This window comes from Syngnathus leptorhynchus, chromosome 5, assembly GCF_054491065.1.
Source record: "Syngnathus leptorhynchus isolate UIUO chromosome 5, UIUO_Slep, whole genome shotgun sequence".
NCBI lineage: Eukaryota > Metazoa > Chordata > Actinopteri > Syngnathiformes > Syngnathidae > Syngnathus > Syngnathus leptorhynchus.
Window position 1 is genome coordinate 4,942,306 of NC_141199.1, and position 17,087 is coordinate 4,959,392.

Consider the following 17,087-nt stretch of genomic DNA (forward strand, 5'->3'; position numbering starts at 1 on the left):
TTCAATAAGATAGAATGATTGTGAAAGAGAGTGGAGCGCTGCAAAAGTGGTTTGTGCTCTTTCTACATATAACGAAAAAACATTTTGTCCTTTCATTGCACTTACCCACTCAGAAGGTTGTGTGAGAAAATGACAATGATCTGTAATTTTATTAGTAACTCCTAACTAGGAATGGGAATTGAGAACCGGTTCTCACGTTACGTTGGAATTGTTTGCCATTTTGCCAACAATTCTCTTAGTGATTCCAGTCAGCACAAATTACGTCAAAAATGCGCTATTTTCAGTTCACGTTCATCCAAAATATGAATGAGTTCATGAATTTTTGTTCATTGAACGTGCTCAGGTACAACACTGTCCCCAGCGACATGAAAGAATCATTGCCAGTTATACTGTACAAAATGCTTGATTTCAGTCATTGCTGCTGATGATGACCAGCAACGTTATAACGTTTTCATAACATCTTGTAAGATCCTGGTCTTTAATTACTGCAACAACCAACATCATTTCAAACAAAAATTCACTTCCCCTCAGCTTCAGTGATATTATTTTTCCCAGTATTTATATCCTGTTTACATTTTAGTGCCTCCCACCAGAAATCCCATTGAGGAGCAAGGAGTGAGGATGGACAAATGGGAGAAATTAAATATCCTCCTGTCACTGTCATCATTTCATTGAGATGTCAATCAAGGATGACTTGACATCACTGATGTGTGTAACAAATCGGTGGCTATATTGTAATCATGGCTACACTTGTCCATTTGATGGTTTACATTGTTTAAAGATTTACATTGTTTAAAGTGGAATTGATGAAAATTCTAATATCAACATTGGTACAGTTCAAAACTCCAATTGTGAGTGAATGGAACTTGCTCAATGCGAATTTAAGACAATTGAGATGCTCATTAATAAAGTGCCATGAGAACAACTTCAAAAAGCTTTGCTGTTGAAGCACTATGGAGCAAAGAGCCAATAGCATTGAAATTGAGAGAAATGAGATCCAAGCTATGTTTCACATTAGTGACACCTGGATTGGTGCTGCCGTTTTAGGGCAGAGCCACACAATGAGGTGAGTAAAAACTACAATGCAAACAACAATTTTGATGTGTGTCATATTAAATGTTAATAGGTCCATCAACAAGATGTTGTATACGTGAGGTCATGCAATGTCTGATTCTTCAAATTACCTGTTAATCATGATCCATTCTTAAAACATATGCAAGAGTAGAAACTTAGTTGAATGGATGTTTGATTGATGTTGTAATTTTTTTGGGGGGAGTGAGAGGACTGTATTTAAGATGAATTGAAAACATAGATTAGCAATTCAGTGACTTGGTTTGAGCCAGTCCTACAGCAGCGACCATCTAATTCAAGCACTCTCTCAAGATCAGTAATGTTCTAGATTTATTAAATCAGGTCAAACTACCACAGCTGGGTCAAAAGAAAGACAAATAAATCCATTATTTGTCTGCTCGTTATTATGAATTTATACAAAACAATATCCCGATTCCCTTGAGTGATGATGGTTTTTGACAGTACATATACCAATGGATCAATACATTAAAGATGTACTTGATTGATCCTGTGAGTCAGCACTTTCATACCAGTAGTGCTGAGTGCAAAAAAAAATTCTAAATAATTATACAGCAGCAGAATACCGTCATTTTAGTTTGCTTCAAGTCAACGTGAACTATTTACATATAGACGGGTGCACAGTAAAATGCTGGTGTGGTTCTCAAAGGAGCACCAGAGGTTGTTGGTGCTAATATTTTTTCCGCCCCACTGTCCTCACAGATGAACGTAAAAATTTACAGCACACCAGGGCAAAGTAAAGCCTGTGGGTAATGTACGGCCACTCCACAGTCTCTGCAGCCTTTAGGAAGTCAAACTAAAACGTCAAGTATGTGCCGCTTTTATTTTGATGTGCATGTGTGTCAGCAGTGCAAGTCCACAAGAGTAGCGACTTCAGTTTTGCCAATGTAATACATATGTACTAAAGTAGTTGGCCAACACCGATTGGGGTCTTCATATTAGCAACAATCTTTGTTTCTTACAAAGCAGCGGGAAAAAAGGAATTTGTCCCTGTAATGTTTACCGTAATTTTCGGACTATAAATCGCTCCGGAGTACAAGTCGCACCAGCCATAAAATGCACAATAAAGTGAAAAAAAAAACATATATAAGTCGCATATATAAGTCGCACTTTTGGGGCATATTTATTTGTCAAAATCCAACACCAAGAACAGACATGAACGAGCAACAACAGGCTAAACGATACGGTATGCTAACCTGACATAAATACAAACGAAGAGCTGAGAACGGGCCTGACGTAACATTCAGAGTTATTCTAATAACTATTACATAAATAACACGTTTATAAAACCATCTGTGTCACTCCAATTCATTAAATCAATCTATCGTCCTTTATGTAAACAATGCCGCATACGCGCGCCATCGGACTCGTCGTGATTTGCATTTCTAATTATTCCACAGACCCATATAACGATATATAAAGTATATTTCAAATAACTTTCATATTACAACAATATTATCAAACCATCTGTGTCACTCTAAATCATTAAATACATCGATCAAATTCCTCGTCCTTTGTCAACAAAGCCGCGCGTGTGTCCTGACGTCAGCCTCGTCGTTATTCCACAGATTTAGTATATAACTATATTGTAGCGTTAACAAAGTACAAGCAAAGACGTAGGTTTGGTAAACGGCTCCTTATTTAACAAAACAAGAGTTCAACTAGGTAACAACTACTGAACTTCCAGCCACAGAGGTGGAAGAGAGCTCCATAGAATGGGACCGGGCGTGCGTAAAAGCCATGTCCGAGCCCCATCTATCGTCCCCGGACAGCCACCCGGCCGAGCGCCGGCCCCTGACTTCCATCCACGGAGGTGAAAGAAAGCTCCGTCGAGTATGACCAGGCGTGCGTAAAAGCCATGCCCGAGCCCCATCCACCGTCCTCGGACAGCCACCCGGCCCAGCGCCAGCCCCCGAGTTCCATCCACGGAGGTGAAAGAGAGCTCTCGTCGAGAAGGACCGGGCGTGCGTAAAAGCCATAATAGTTTTTCAAACCTTCTGTGACACTCCAAATCATTAAATCCTTCAAACTCTTCGTCCTCCGTGTCACTTACAAACAAAGCCGCTAATGATGCCGGTAGTGCGTGAGGCCCTTTGTCATCTGACCACTGACGTCACTTGAAATTCAAATTACAGCCATTCCTTGGTACATCGCGGTTTGTTTCTCGCGGGTTCCTTTTTTTTTTCTTTTAAATTTGGAAAATTTGTGAAAAATTCAAATATTAGTCGGTCCTCAGTATAAGTCGCCCCGCACCCGAACTAAGAAAAAAAATGTGACTTATAGTCCGAAAATTACCGTATGTTGTCATAACAACAGCTAATACTGTAGTGGTTTGTTCTCATGATGTTAGCACATTTTGAAAATATAGAAAAAAATGTATAGGCTTCAGCACGCCCGCGACCCCCATGGGGTCAAGCGGTATAGAAAATGGATGGATGGATGGATGGATGGATGGATGGATGGATGGATGGATGGATGGATGGATGGATGGATGGATGGATGGATGGATGGATGGATGGATGGATGGATGGATGGAAAGAAATGTGGACAGTCTAGACATGTTTTTGGAGTGGTGAATGTCTATTAAAATAATGATTTAATGTTAATATGAGATGCGTCAATTTGAGCTGACTAATAAAAAAAACAGCTTTTACACATAGCAGGTTAGACAAAATTAATTGCCCACCTATGACCAAGGAAATGGAATACATTTTCATGAAGCTTCTCATACCCACCTATGACTTATATATGAGTCATATGAGACTGTGTGAGACCTTTGGTTGATTTAGCACAGTTAAGGGCAGCAGTCTGGTGCCCGATGTTTTTTTGCACCGCAGTCCGCGATCACGTATTTACGGACCTTCCAAGAGACTGAGCATCCTGTCGATAGTATCCCCTCATTCAGCCACCCCTCAAGTCTCACAGTTGATTCCGTGACTGCTAGTAAATTGTAGTCAGCCACTGTAACATTTTTTCAATGCAGCTATGCAACGCACGGCAATGCCAACTTCGATATAAAAGTCTCATCACTAATACTGTACATGGACATCGATGGCTTAGTTTTCTTTTATCTTGAATTTAACTCAAGGGAGCAATTTTTGTGTCTGCTAACTTGACTCCGACATGTCAGCTGTGGGCACTGGGTTGCAATCGCATACTGAGGCAATCAAATCTGACGCACGTGACTATTCTCAGTATGCCTGCACACTTGATTATGAACAATCCGGCATGAAATCAAAGGCCTCCATTGAAACTCTCTAAAACCCTGGTGTGTAATTGTCACCTTTGTTGTATGTTATTTTCTAAAAAGGAGAAACTAAGAAAGCCAGATACACACTGTTAAAAGTGCATGCTATTCAGGACATGCCCCTCATCAAGATCACACTGGAGGCTCAATTATCACTTAAATAAAAGTGTAGCCCCAATGGCTTTAAATGTCTAATTTAGTAATAACCAATACTGTTGTTGACAAAGGTCTCAGCAGTGCAATCACGAGCCCCCCAAAAAGGAAATAAATCGGCAGTGAATAAGCACTCAGGGTTCAGGTAACCGATCCAAGAGGCATGCAGTCCTCATTAGCCAGCTGCTTACTATAGCTTAACTACGGCTGGAGACAAGTCAGCCGACTTCCTGCTTAACCTCCTTGTCTTTCAAACTCATTCATCAACATAACAAGCTTGCGGCGATGAAGATGAAGTAGCATATCTCTTTTGATGATAATCCTGCAGTCAGCCGTCATTTTCCATTTTTCATGAAAGGGAAATAAATACTTTGAAATGATAGCCTAGGTGGTCAAGATAATAATTAAAGAACTTAAGCTCAGGGGCAGTGGCACACAGAGCAGCTCTTCAGCAGCACACACTCACTCAAACACGTACGTATATACATGCGCACACAAACATGTTCTGCTCATCTCGCCTCAGTCTTGACTGCGGGTAAAAAAACAAGTTCAGGAACCATGTCATAATCAGCTTAGACAACCCCGAATATGACATTTTTTTCAAATGGAATAAAGCAAGTGCAGAAACCACAACAACACATTAAAATGTGAAACCACTGAAAGGACAAAGGCCACTTGCACTGTAGCTTGATTCATTTTGTGGCATGATTTCCATCCTATGAGAGCCTCTCTCGTATTGGGGATTGTCCTCTTATCTATTTTATGTGGGGTTGGAAGTATTTGCTAGTGTTTTACATGTCTTCTCATTGCACTGCCAGTTTTTGATGTTCAAATCTTTACATTTACCTTTCGCAGTCAATCACAAGGAAAGCTTTATAATTGGATATAGTTTTTATGTCCCGAAAATAAAATTCTATTCTATGGTAAAAAAAAAAATACATTTTGTCAAAAGACTCACACAGTAGTCAAATTTTGGTCTAGGTAAATTAATTATTGAACCCTCCCCATCTGGGTAAAAGAGATAAGGCTAAAACCCATTCTCAAAATATATTTTTTTCAACATAAAAATTATTTTATATTCCCCACTGGTCATTTGAGCAATTACGGCAGTACTAATCAAGGGATCAAAATCGTTCTCGCTGAATGAAAAAAATCTTTCTCTAAAACCGAAAGGGTTCGTGGAAGATTGAGCAATAATTAATGACTTCCTCCTCCAAATCAATTAATTTGGATGAAAAAAATCATTTCGGCGGGGGGAGTGAATCACGCATTAGCATATCGCAAATAGATCATACCCATATCTCCCTCTCCAGCTATAAATCACGAGGAACTAAATCTTAAACTTGCAGTGCGTGACCCACGAGGCGCGCACTGACCTGGACTTAAATGGCTGTATTCGGAAAATGTCACGCAAATTGTTAGCATGCCACATCAGAGAGGGGTTTTCGCGCGTAACTGCTCGGCGGGGGTCTGGGGTCCTGCTTGAATTTAATTTATAGCGGCGGGCTGATATATTGTCTTGCATCTCTTTGTAACTGGCAACTCTGCGCACAACCGACCCCAAAGAGTCTGTGTTTAATGCGTAGTACTCCCCCATTTGCCACCCACATAGCAAGCGTCTGTGCGGCAGAAATCGTTATTAATTTAAATCAGACTTACGCTGCTGTTTTGTCCTGACCAGTACACGACAGCGTGGTTGTGGGCTGAGTCCCCAGTCAGGACGAAAGTGCTGCTGGTGAGCTTGGGCTCATCCTGCTGTTTATTTCTTCTCACGTCGTCCTTGTTCTTTCTTAACTCCGATCTGCTCAGTTCAGAAGATCTGAGCCGGTCCAGCAAAGAGCCCCGTTCATCCGATGCACCAGAATTCTGGGCAGCTTGGCCTGTCAGTCCACTCTTGCGTAACTCTGCAAACTCGGGGAGGTTTCTCTTCGCTCTCGGAAGCGCGGCGCCATCACCAAAATCAGGTTTTCCGTGTGATCCGCCGCGGTGACTTTGTGTAAGGGGCATTCGTGTGCCGTTCTCCAAGACAGGTGCATGTCGTCGGTCATTTTCTTTATCAGTATTTTGTCGACTAATCCCTAGTTCCCTAAACTCCACTTGGATGTTTTTAACAGTGCTCAGTCCATCTGTTGGCTGTGCGCGCATTTCACCGGCGTGAAGTTGAACTAGGGACCGGCAAGATGCACAACTTATGTCTGCCTTTGTATTTTGAAAGGTGTGAGCAGCTATCATGAGGCAGACACTCAAAGCGAAGTGCAAACCTGGGCAGGAGCCAGTCCAAGTCTCCATCGCAGAGAGAGATTTTGGGGATGATGGACTGCTAGAGTCCTTATCCAACACCTCAAGTCCTTTCTCTCTGGTCGGTAACGGACAATGGACGCCTGGGGTTGTCCGTCTGGTTATTTCAGAGGAGAAAGTGCTCTTCAGCAAAACTGTTCACGTCCAAGAATCTTTTTGTGAGGAAAGCCACACATTGGAGGGAGGAGCTGTAACGCAGCCAGCTGCCTAGTGCGTGTCCGGAAGAGAATGAGAAGGGAGGGAAGGGAGTAACTGTCCTTGGTGCTGAGTTCACTCTCTCGCTCTCTCCGATATGCTTGCATTTTCCCTCGTACACTCTCTCTCTCTCTCTCTCTCTCTCTCTCTCTCTCTCTCTCTCTCTCTCTCTCTCTCTCTCTCTCTCTGTCTCTGTCGCTGTCTCTCTCTCTCTCTCTCTCTCTCTCTCTCTCTCTCTCTCTCTCTCTCTCTCTCTCTCTCTCTCTCTCTCTCTCTCTCTCAGACACACACACACACACACACACACACACACACACACACACACACACACACACACATTTGGTTGTAATAATTATAAAATGTGTCGACTTTGATCAAAATAAATATACATACAACACACAGGACTACCTTAATGTTTGCTTACTTTATTGTTTTCACTGATTTATGTCATCCAATAATCCATCCATCCATCCATCCATTTTCTGTACAGCTTGTCCCCACGGGGGTCGCGGGCGTGCTGGAGCCTATCCCAGCAGTCATCCGGGAGTAGGCAAGGGACACCCTGAATCGGTTGCCAGCCAATTGCAGGGCACAAAGAGATGAACAACCTGCCACAATCGTACACACACCTACCTATTTTGGAGTGCTCAATCGGTCCACCATTTTGGAATGTGAGAGAAAACCAGAGTGCCCGGAAAAAACCCATGCGGGCATGGGAGAACATGCAAACTCCACACAGGTAGGGCAGGAGGTGGAATCGAACCCACGCCCTTCTAACTGTGAGGCGGACGTGCTAACCAGTGCATTACCGAATCACCCTATTTTAGAAAATATTTTATCTATTTATTTTTTCCGAACACAAAAATATAGTAACTTATACATTTTAGTTTTCCAACAAAAACAGTGTGCACAGTGTACATCCCAACAAACACAAAGTTGCACATACAGTGGGCCACAACCAAAAGAATTGAAGAATTTAGTGTATATATTTACCGTAGCAAACAATACAATAACAAATCTATGCTGCATCCTCGGTTTCAGTCTGACTACAGCACCCGCATCCTCATGACAAGCAATGTCTTCGCTGGCCAAGTAGCAGGGGAAATATTGCCTAGCATAGCGAATCCAACCATGAAAAGCAGCCTCCTTTATTGTTAGACCCTGGTTGACCACATGGTCAACCAAAGTGGCTCGAAGCTCATCAGAGATCATGGTCCTTGGCCTTTCTTTCCCAGTTCTCTTCATTTTACTGTCACTCCTCTGGCTTTGCCTCTTTTTCCATCCATTGCTTCAAAACAGAAGGTCTCACCTGTTACTCTTCTTTTTTTTTTCTAAAAGCTGATGTTGCTAATTGTAACACTGTGTGACAGGTGTATACCCATGTGATGATTCAGTGTGCATAGTAGGGCAATTCACTTTGAATGTATTTTAATTTTGAATGGCCGCGTGTTCCTTGTTAAAACAAGATATATTATTCATAAAAATTGTGCCGAATGCAGAGAATTGTGTGAAGTGTTTTTCAAAACTATATTGAGTGTAAAGCATGACTTGTGGTTGTAGTTAATCAGAAATGGTTTAGGGATTGGTAAATGAGTTACATGTTGTGGTCATTATGTCTCAATACCAGTAGAAGTGCGTAAACAATTGAGAAAAACTAACCATGTGAACCTCCTTGTGTCGTGGGCTCATACACAGCATACCAATGTGGGAAAGAAGGGGTGAGGAGACTAGGTCAGTCTGACAAGATAGGAATGGGGTCCCTGGTTGTGGCGCTTCAGGGGAGCAGAACACTCACTGATGGATTGGGGAGAATTGGCAGGGAGTTGCACCATTCCCAGGGGAGGCATAAGACAGTGCCTAGAGGCATATCGAGAAACGAAGGAGAGTGAGTGCTATATGTGTTGTCATGTATTGCGCATGAAACAATAAGAGCAAAAATAAACTGATATAAAGAAAGATGTGTGTGTGTTTGTGCGTGCGTGTGTGAGAAAGAGAGGAGGGAATGAGTGAGGAAGAGCGAGAGAGTGGAAGATAAAGTGCATGAGTGCAGTATGAAGAGACAGTCTGTTTGAGGGTTACTCATGTGTTGTGTCCTTGTCTGTCAACAAAATGTCCATCAGGGAAAATCCAGGAGCCAATCTGAATTTCAATTGATTTTCAATCACATCAGTCTGAAAATGATGGTGTGTAAAACAAAACTGGTGCAACATAAAAACGAGAATATTTTATTTTTACACAAGACTGCTCCACTAAGGTGTCAGAGACAATAGCAAATCTGAATACTGTGGAAATTCGTCTTTGAAAAGCAATCCACTGTTAAATTCAGTACAATGGATATGAAGTAATTGACCTAGAGAGGCGGTAAAGTTTGTGAAACTATGCATTTTATTGATGTTTCTAATGGATGGAAACCCCAAATTGACTTTATTGCAATGAATTTTAATATTAAATGTTTTGGAATTGAATGATCCCTGCTGCTTACAAATGTTTACATACAATGCAAGCTAGTTCAGGAGACGCCAGTCATATTCGTGACTACTACTCCATTCTTCAGTTCGCATCCCAACTCAAAACCCACCTGTTTAGGCAGGCATGTTTAAACCCATCATTCTGCTGCAGATGTTTCCTTGCTTTTGTACTGTTTTCATATCTAATTGTGTATGCTATTTTATCTCTGTGCGGCAACCTTGAGTGCCTTGAAAGGTACCTTCCAAATAATATGTATTTGTATTACTGACGGGGTGCCCTTGAGCAATGTCAGGCTTGCTGAGGTCACAAAAGCAGTCATCTTGTACGATCATTTTGCACGACTGTCATGTTTTGTTTAATATCATTGAACGATCTCAGTTCATCTTCATCTTGACTCGACTTTGTTTAATTTGACATACAATTAAGCACATTAAGTACCGTAATTATCGGACTATAAGTCGCTCCGGAGTATAAGTCGCACCAGCTATAAAATGCCCAAAGTGAAAAAAGAACATATGTAAGTCACACCGGAGTATAAGTCGCACTTTTGAGGCATATTTATTCGTCAAAATCTAACATCAAGAACAGACATGAACGAGCAACAACAGGCTAAACGATAGGTATGCTAACGTGACATAAACACAAATAAAGAGCTGAGAACGGGCCTAACGTAACATTCAGAGTTATTCTAATAACTATTACATAAATAACACATTTATAAAACGATCTGTGTTACTCCAATTCATTAAATCAATTGATCGTCTTTTATGTAAACAATGCCGCGTACGCGCGCCGTCGGACTCGTTGTGATTTCTATTCTAATTATTCCACAGACCCATTTTACGATATATAAAGTATATTTCAAATAACTATCATATTACTACAATATTATCGAACGATCTGTGTCACTCCAAATCATTAAATCCAACAACCATCCGCACTTGCACTCACACCTAGGGGCAATTTGGAGTGCTCAATCGGCCTACCAAGCATGTTTCTGGGATGTGGGAGGAAACCGGAGTGCCCAGAGAACACCCACGCGGGCTCGGGGAGAACATGCAAACTCCACTCAGGGAGGGCCGGAGATGAAATCGAACCTGCCCCCTCCTAACTGTGAGGCGGACGTGCTATCCAGTGCGCCACTGAGCCGCCACGAGGATATACAAAAATACATTAAAGACAACGTATTCTGGGGACTCAGGCCTTGTAAGGAACTGACAGTTGAATGAGCTTCTTGTGGGTTCCCAGACACATGAAGCTAAAAGATCATGCACGGCCTTGGACATGCAACTATAATTGACCTTTTCCTTTAATAACAGGGCATTTTTTTTGATTGGCAAATGCCTCTTTTTGGAGCTTAGTTTCTTAGCTTTATTCAAGTCGCGCACGTGTGTGTGTGTGTGTGTGTGTGTGTGTGCGTGTGTGTGTGTGTGTGTGTGTGTGTGTGTGTACATGACTCTTGAGACTTTTGGTTATTTTATCACTGTATACACTGTATGTGGCATTTTTAACTGACCATTGAACTTGTCAGCATGACCCTACATTTTCATTTGTAATTCTATCTTCTTAAGAAATGGTCCTCAACTGCTTCATAACAGATCTGTTTGAATAATTTATGTGTTTTGCTGTTTTGAAATGAAAAGCACCTCATAGTAGCTTCTTCACTGTGCACCTGAGAGACAATAGAGAGAGGACGGTAGCATGGTCAGACAAAAGGTAAAAAAAAAACGCAAAGAAAAACGTTGAGATGAAAGTGAACGATTGACTTTTTAGTCTGCTTCAAGCCAGCAAAATCAGTGATACAAGGATGAAAAATCACTGGACTGAGAGGATGAAAAACAGGACTTTCATTTTTTTTTATTTGACATCTTCAAACAATCTTCACTGGCCGATTCTCGAAACGTCAGACTTAAAGCAATTAAGTATTACACAGTATTTGAGCTGCCAATTGTGGATTTCACAAGCTTGCAAATGTTTCAAACGGATGATCAAAACAGTGGAACAGTGGTGTGTGAGTTTTATTATGTATTAAACAAAAGTCGGGGAACTAAATATTTTTCCCTCCTCAAGTTTGTTTTGCCTGAAAACCGAAATTTGAAATGCACCGAATCTTGACTAACAATGGAGGACAATATCGGACCACGATTAAAAATGTACTATTTAGTTAATTTGGAAGGTGCCAGTGTAACATTTATTTATTAATTAATTATTGTTTTTTTTGTTTTAATCTTTTTTTTTATGTTTCATTTATTGAGTTAATTTTGCAGCGTAGGAATGGTAAATGGCAAATGATGTGCACATATATTGTGTTTTTATCTACACAATGGTGTTCAAAGTCTCACAATAACCCATTCCCACACCCATTCATGCCTGCAATGTGTTTTGACGCAGCGTGTCCCCGTTTGAAGAAGCCACTACGGTGCGCCCTGGCCCTTTGGTTTTGGTGCACTGATTAACCACTTGGACGTTAACGTTTCCTCAACGTTCTGTTTGGAAACTCAGAAAGTTATTCAAATGTGACGTTGAGTCTGTCAGTCAAGCCATATGAACCAGACAGTGAACAGTTGCGTTCAGGGGGAATGAAGGAGAGCGCTTAGTCACCGACTGCAGGACAAGGACAATGACACGTTGGTTAATAACTGTTTTTGTTAAAGTGTTTTTAAATATCTTACCTTAATTAACTCATCCTTAGCCAAGAGTACAATTGTAGCGGTCTAAAGCGCGCCTTGTTAAAGGTATTGTTCAAAACCAAAGTTGTCATGACTACGGCAACATTGCTTATTTTTCGTCATCGTCATAGAAAGGAGAAGACACTGATGATGGCAACCACAATAAGAAAGAATAAAAAGAAGCAGCAAGAGGAGCAGCTGTCAATAACAACAAGGTTTTAAAATTGTTTTAATCCACCAAGATTTTTCCTAGGGCTCAAATGCACCATGGGCTTCTAGTTCGAGTAAGAAATTTTAGGATAAAAAATAACTTTAACGTGGTTATTAGCCAACATCTGTCGCAACTAGAGGCGGCTCGGTGACGCACTGGGTAAGACGTCCGCCTCACAGTTAGGAGGGTGCGGGTTCAATGCCACCTCCGGCCCTCCCTGTGTGGAGTTTGCATGTTCTCCCCGAGCCCGCGTGGGTTTTCTCCGGGCACTCCGGTTTCCTCCCACATCCCAAAAACATGCTTGGTAGGCCGATTGAAGACTCTAAATTGCCCCTAGGTATGAGTGCGAGTGCGGATGGTTGTTCGTCTCTGTGTGCCCTGCGATTGGCTGGCAACCGGTTCAGGGTGTCCCCCGCCTACTGCCCGATGACGGCTGGGATAGGCTCCAGCACGCCCGCGACCCCCGTGGGGACAAGGCGGTTCAGAAAATGAATGAATGAATGAATGTCGCAACTAGAGTAGAGAGCAGGCTCCTCTCACAGCCTGCATGTCACTATTTATTCTTCAATTTGTAATTTAAATGTTTAATTTATTAAATGTAACGAGTATTTAGATGGGAGGGAATCGTTAGGGGGTTGGGTTGGCCCGTAATGGTGTAAATCAGTGTTTCCCAACCTTTTTTCGTTCGCACACCTTTTCACACCACCAACAAAAATCTGTTACGTGTTGTACCAGCATTTTGATTAAATTCAGTTATATTATGTATGGAGAGTTGAATAAATGAATAAAAATAAATACTAAATATTCTTTAAATTGTATGTCTTTTGTAAATAAAAGGTTTTAGATAGGAATAAACTATTGAAAGTGATTGTGATCAAAATCCAAAAGAATCAATATGACTGTTTACTGTTTTAGACTAGCTCTATAAATATTGTGACAATAAGAACAAAGTCACTTTTAAAGACACATCGGGAAACATTGGTGTAATTGATTCCCCCCCACCCAAAAAAAATAGATATACAATTTGAAATGAATAATAATTCAAAAAGTTAACCTCCACGTTCAACCTTCACTTATTGGAGCCTATTTTGAGAATGTAACCCTTATAGCAGATGTAGGAAACACTATATATTAAAGTTTTTGAGTGTCATGTTTTAGGGTTAAACTAATAATTTTGACAGTTCTAATTGTTTTGGTGGATGTAAAAAGTTCTTTTTTGCTATGGGGGTTTACTGGACGTCTGATTTCAAAGACTATTTTCTCAACAATACGTCTTGGATACAGTTAACTTATAAAAAGTGAGTTATAAGTTGGGGACAATAGGAAAATCCAGGGGCCACTGTTACAGCAGCAAATTACTGTTTTAAAAAGCTCACAACAGTCGAGTATTGGATCTTTAAACAATATCAACGCATTCATAATGAATGCTGATACAACTTGAGTAATGTGGTCACTGTAAAAGATCCTTGTATATCTTTTCCCAAGCCCTTTAACAAAGGGCTCTGACCTTTTTAACGAGCAGGATTAATTGGGCTGGGTCAGAGTTTTTGCGACTAGATGTGAAAGAAAACCTGCATTCCCCTGAGTTTTCCTTTTCCCCTATAGTTTGGGGTTGCGCAGTGGCCATTCAGCAGATCAGATGAGGAATACATTTCAGACCAACACAATGCTCTAAGCCTAGTTTTTCAAACACTGAACTTGAGGAGGTACATTCTCTTCACTTACCCTGCTAAAAATGCATTAAATTTGTGGGTGATTCATTTTTTTGTGTATATTTTAATCCTGACTGCAAATAATATATACAGTGATCGCTCGCTACTTTGCATTTCATTTATCGCGGCTTCGCTACATCGCAGATTTTTTTCCCAAATTAAAAAAACATTTAAAAGTCAAAATAAAACATCTAAATTGAAGAAACTTGTGTCTATCCTTTAGGACAATGTACTATTGCTCCAAATGTTCGTTTACATTCCTTTCAAAGTCCCTTTTCGCGTTTTAGCATGATCACAAATTAGCATCTTTCCGCTAACTCGTTTGCCTGCCCAGCACTTCTTGTTGGTGACCGCACTTCGCGGATCTTTCTTGGTTTTTTGAACCAATTATCCGCGATAAACGAGGGATTATTGTACACGTATATATGTACAGGTCCTCGGTTTACGACGTTGGTCCGTTCCTACACAGCAACGTAAACCGAATTTCAGTGTAAGTTGGAACAATATTTGAATTAAAGTTGATTTTTTATTTGATGCACTGTGATTAGAAGAGTCTGCCTTACGCTTGGGAGCCATAATAAAAGGACAAAAGTTCACAAAAATCATACCACATGTGAGAGAGAGAGAGAGAGAGAGAGAGAGAGAGAGAGAGAGAGAGAGAGAGAGAGAGAGAGAGAGAGAGAGAGAGAGAGAGAGAGGAGAGAGAGAGAGAGAGAGAGAGAGAGAGAGAGAGAGAGAGAGAGAGAGATGACGCAACAGTCCAAAATGACGTAGGTATACCTTGTCAGTGGGTAACGCCGTTTTCCTTGGTCGCTGTATAGTCTTCTGCCGCTTGCACCAACTAATTCCCGCACACGTTACGAGTCTCACGACGCCTTTATGACACTCACGACGCAAAACCGCTAAGGTCGAAAAAAGGTTTTAAATATATCAGACGTGTGTCGTAAACACGAAACAATGTAATTTGAGACCGTCGTAAACCGAGGAAACCTTTTATATATTTGAGTCAGAGGTTGTGGAAAATCACCCAATGCCCTAGCTGTCCTCAATGTGTAAAGTGCATGGAGGAGCTCACTGACTTGAACCAGATACAGTTGGCTGGTGGAAGCAGTACAGTGAGACTCCTGTTCATCTCCTCAATCCAACTGACATATCTTCCCTAGAGGGAGCAGAGGCTGAGGACATGAAAGAGACATGCCAATCATTGGGGCTGAATTTGCTGAGGTCGTCAAAAGAAAATGGCGGTGGGAGGGCCTGAGGGAACACAAGCATCCTTAACTAGTTTTCTTTGTGGGGATTCTAATCTTATAGGGAGATGCACCTGATAATCTGTGATGAATTTAGTAGAATGGTAGTAGAATTTTGTAAAAAGGCAGCCGAAGTGGTTTGGTCATCTTGTCAGATGATGATGTGTGCAGCAGATTTACTTTTGCTGATTGCAAAATACAGTTAAAGAGTGAAGTGAGGCAAACAGTATCTACGTACATCTACACTGTGGGAGGCAGACAACCTCCTTCAATATGGCTGTGGTGGTTTGTTGACTAAACACTGATATTGTCTTATGAAACAATGAATGCTGTTCAGCGTTAGAGCCACACAGATCAGGTTTGCCCCCGACATACAGCTCAGACTCCATTCAATTCAGCAAGCATCCTTCTTGAGACGTTAATGTGGTTCTCTCAATTTTAGCGTAGCCATGTGTGAACACAACCAACATTAACAACAACAATGATGGATTATTGTATAGGGTTAGTGCTGCGGTAGCATGATATTGTTTTTACAGCAAAATCTTCAGCTTCTTACTACCATCATCAAGTGGAAATGGAGAACCTTGTACAACACATTCTTATATTCATTTAGTACAGTAATACAATTAGAAGGGCAGCCAGGAGTCCGTTTTTGATAAGTTTCACCATGTTGTGAACACACAAATACGATGATAATAAAAGAATATGAAAAAAGACCAACTACCATTTCAGTTTTACTGTCACGCTGTCACACTACACACCTGTCACAGTACATTGGGTATTAAAAATGAAATTCTGCGAAAGATAACATCTTTTCACATGTAAAAAAAAACATTCCTTGTTTTTTTTTAAATATATTTTTATCCATCCATCAATTTTCTATACCTCTTGTCCCCACGGGGGTCGCGGGTTTGGTGGAGCAAATCAGCAGTCATCGGGCAGTAGCCGGGGGACACCCTGAATCGGTTGTTCAGGTATGTACAGGTTGCAACCTGTTCAGGGTGTCCCCCGCCTACTGCCCGATGACGGCTGCGATAGGCTCCAGCACGCCCGCGACCCCGCGGGGACAAAGCGGTACAGAAAATGGATGGATGGATATTATATTATTACATGAATAATACTTTATTTCTTTTTTTGGTCATCTCTGTTGACTGTAAAGCAGTCATGTGATCTGCCTGTTACTTGTATCTTTGCTGTGAGCAGTACAAGACCAAAAAAGAAGTTATAACCACGATATTTCATGGGCGTTTAATTATGTGATTAGTGCTGATCCCTGATTGGTAGCCCTCGTCCCCTGCACAGCCGACCAATCAGTGCAAGGGAGAGTGGCCCAATCATTACATTGGTTTCGGGTGTGCCACCAGCTACACTGATAGCTGTGTGTTGTGTGGTCAGTCCTCAGGAGTGGCTGTGTCGTGTGTGTTTTTGTCTGGTGTCAGTCAGTCCTGATACCTGTTAGGGATGTTCTGACTCTAACTTATTTTGCAAGAACCACACGGGAGACAGTATGCCCTTTGAACACTTGCAAGTGGAGAATTTGTTCGTTACTGTAGATACAGCAATGTCCGGACAAAGTCTGCCGTTGCATTCATGCAAGACAGTATTTATTGAGAGAAGAAGGGTGGGGGTGAGAGTGGCCAAGGTGGGGGTGACAATTTACATGTGTGGTGGTCACCTCAGCAAATGGTTAACCACTTCAGAGGGTCCCAGTCTATTGTTCTACGAGGTCGTGGAAATAAAACCTAGTGGAGCCTTCCAGATGACTAACTAAACAACACACCATTTGGAAAGTGGCAA

At 41.4% G+C, this 17,087-nt stretch overlaps 1 protein-coding gene across 1 annotated transcript in view; it reads right to left on the reverse strand.

Annotated features, from left to right (window-relative positions):
- Positions 1-6,778, reverse strand: part of sorcs3a (sortilin related VPS10 domain containing receptor 3a) — a 249,537-nt gene extending 242,759 nt beyond the window's left edge. The window contains exon 1 of the mRNA XM_085911312.1: positions 6,149-6,778. Within this exon, the coding sequence (XP_085767438.1) occupies positions 6,149-6,778 (630 nt within the window). The remainder of the gene's footprint in view (positions 1-6,148) is intronic.
- Positions 6,779-17,087: the final 10,309 nt, after the last annotated feature.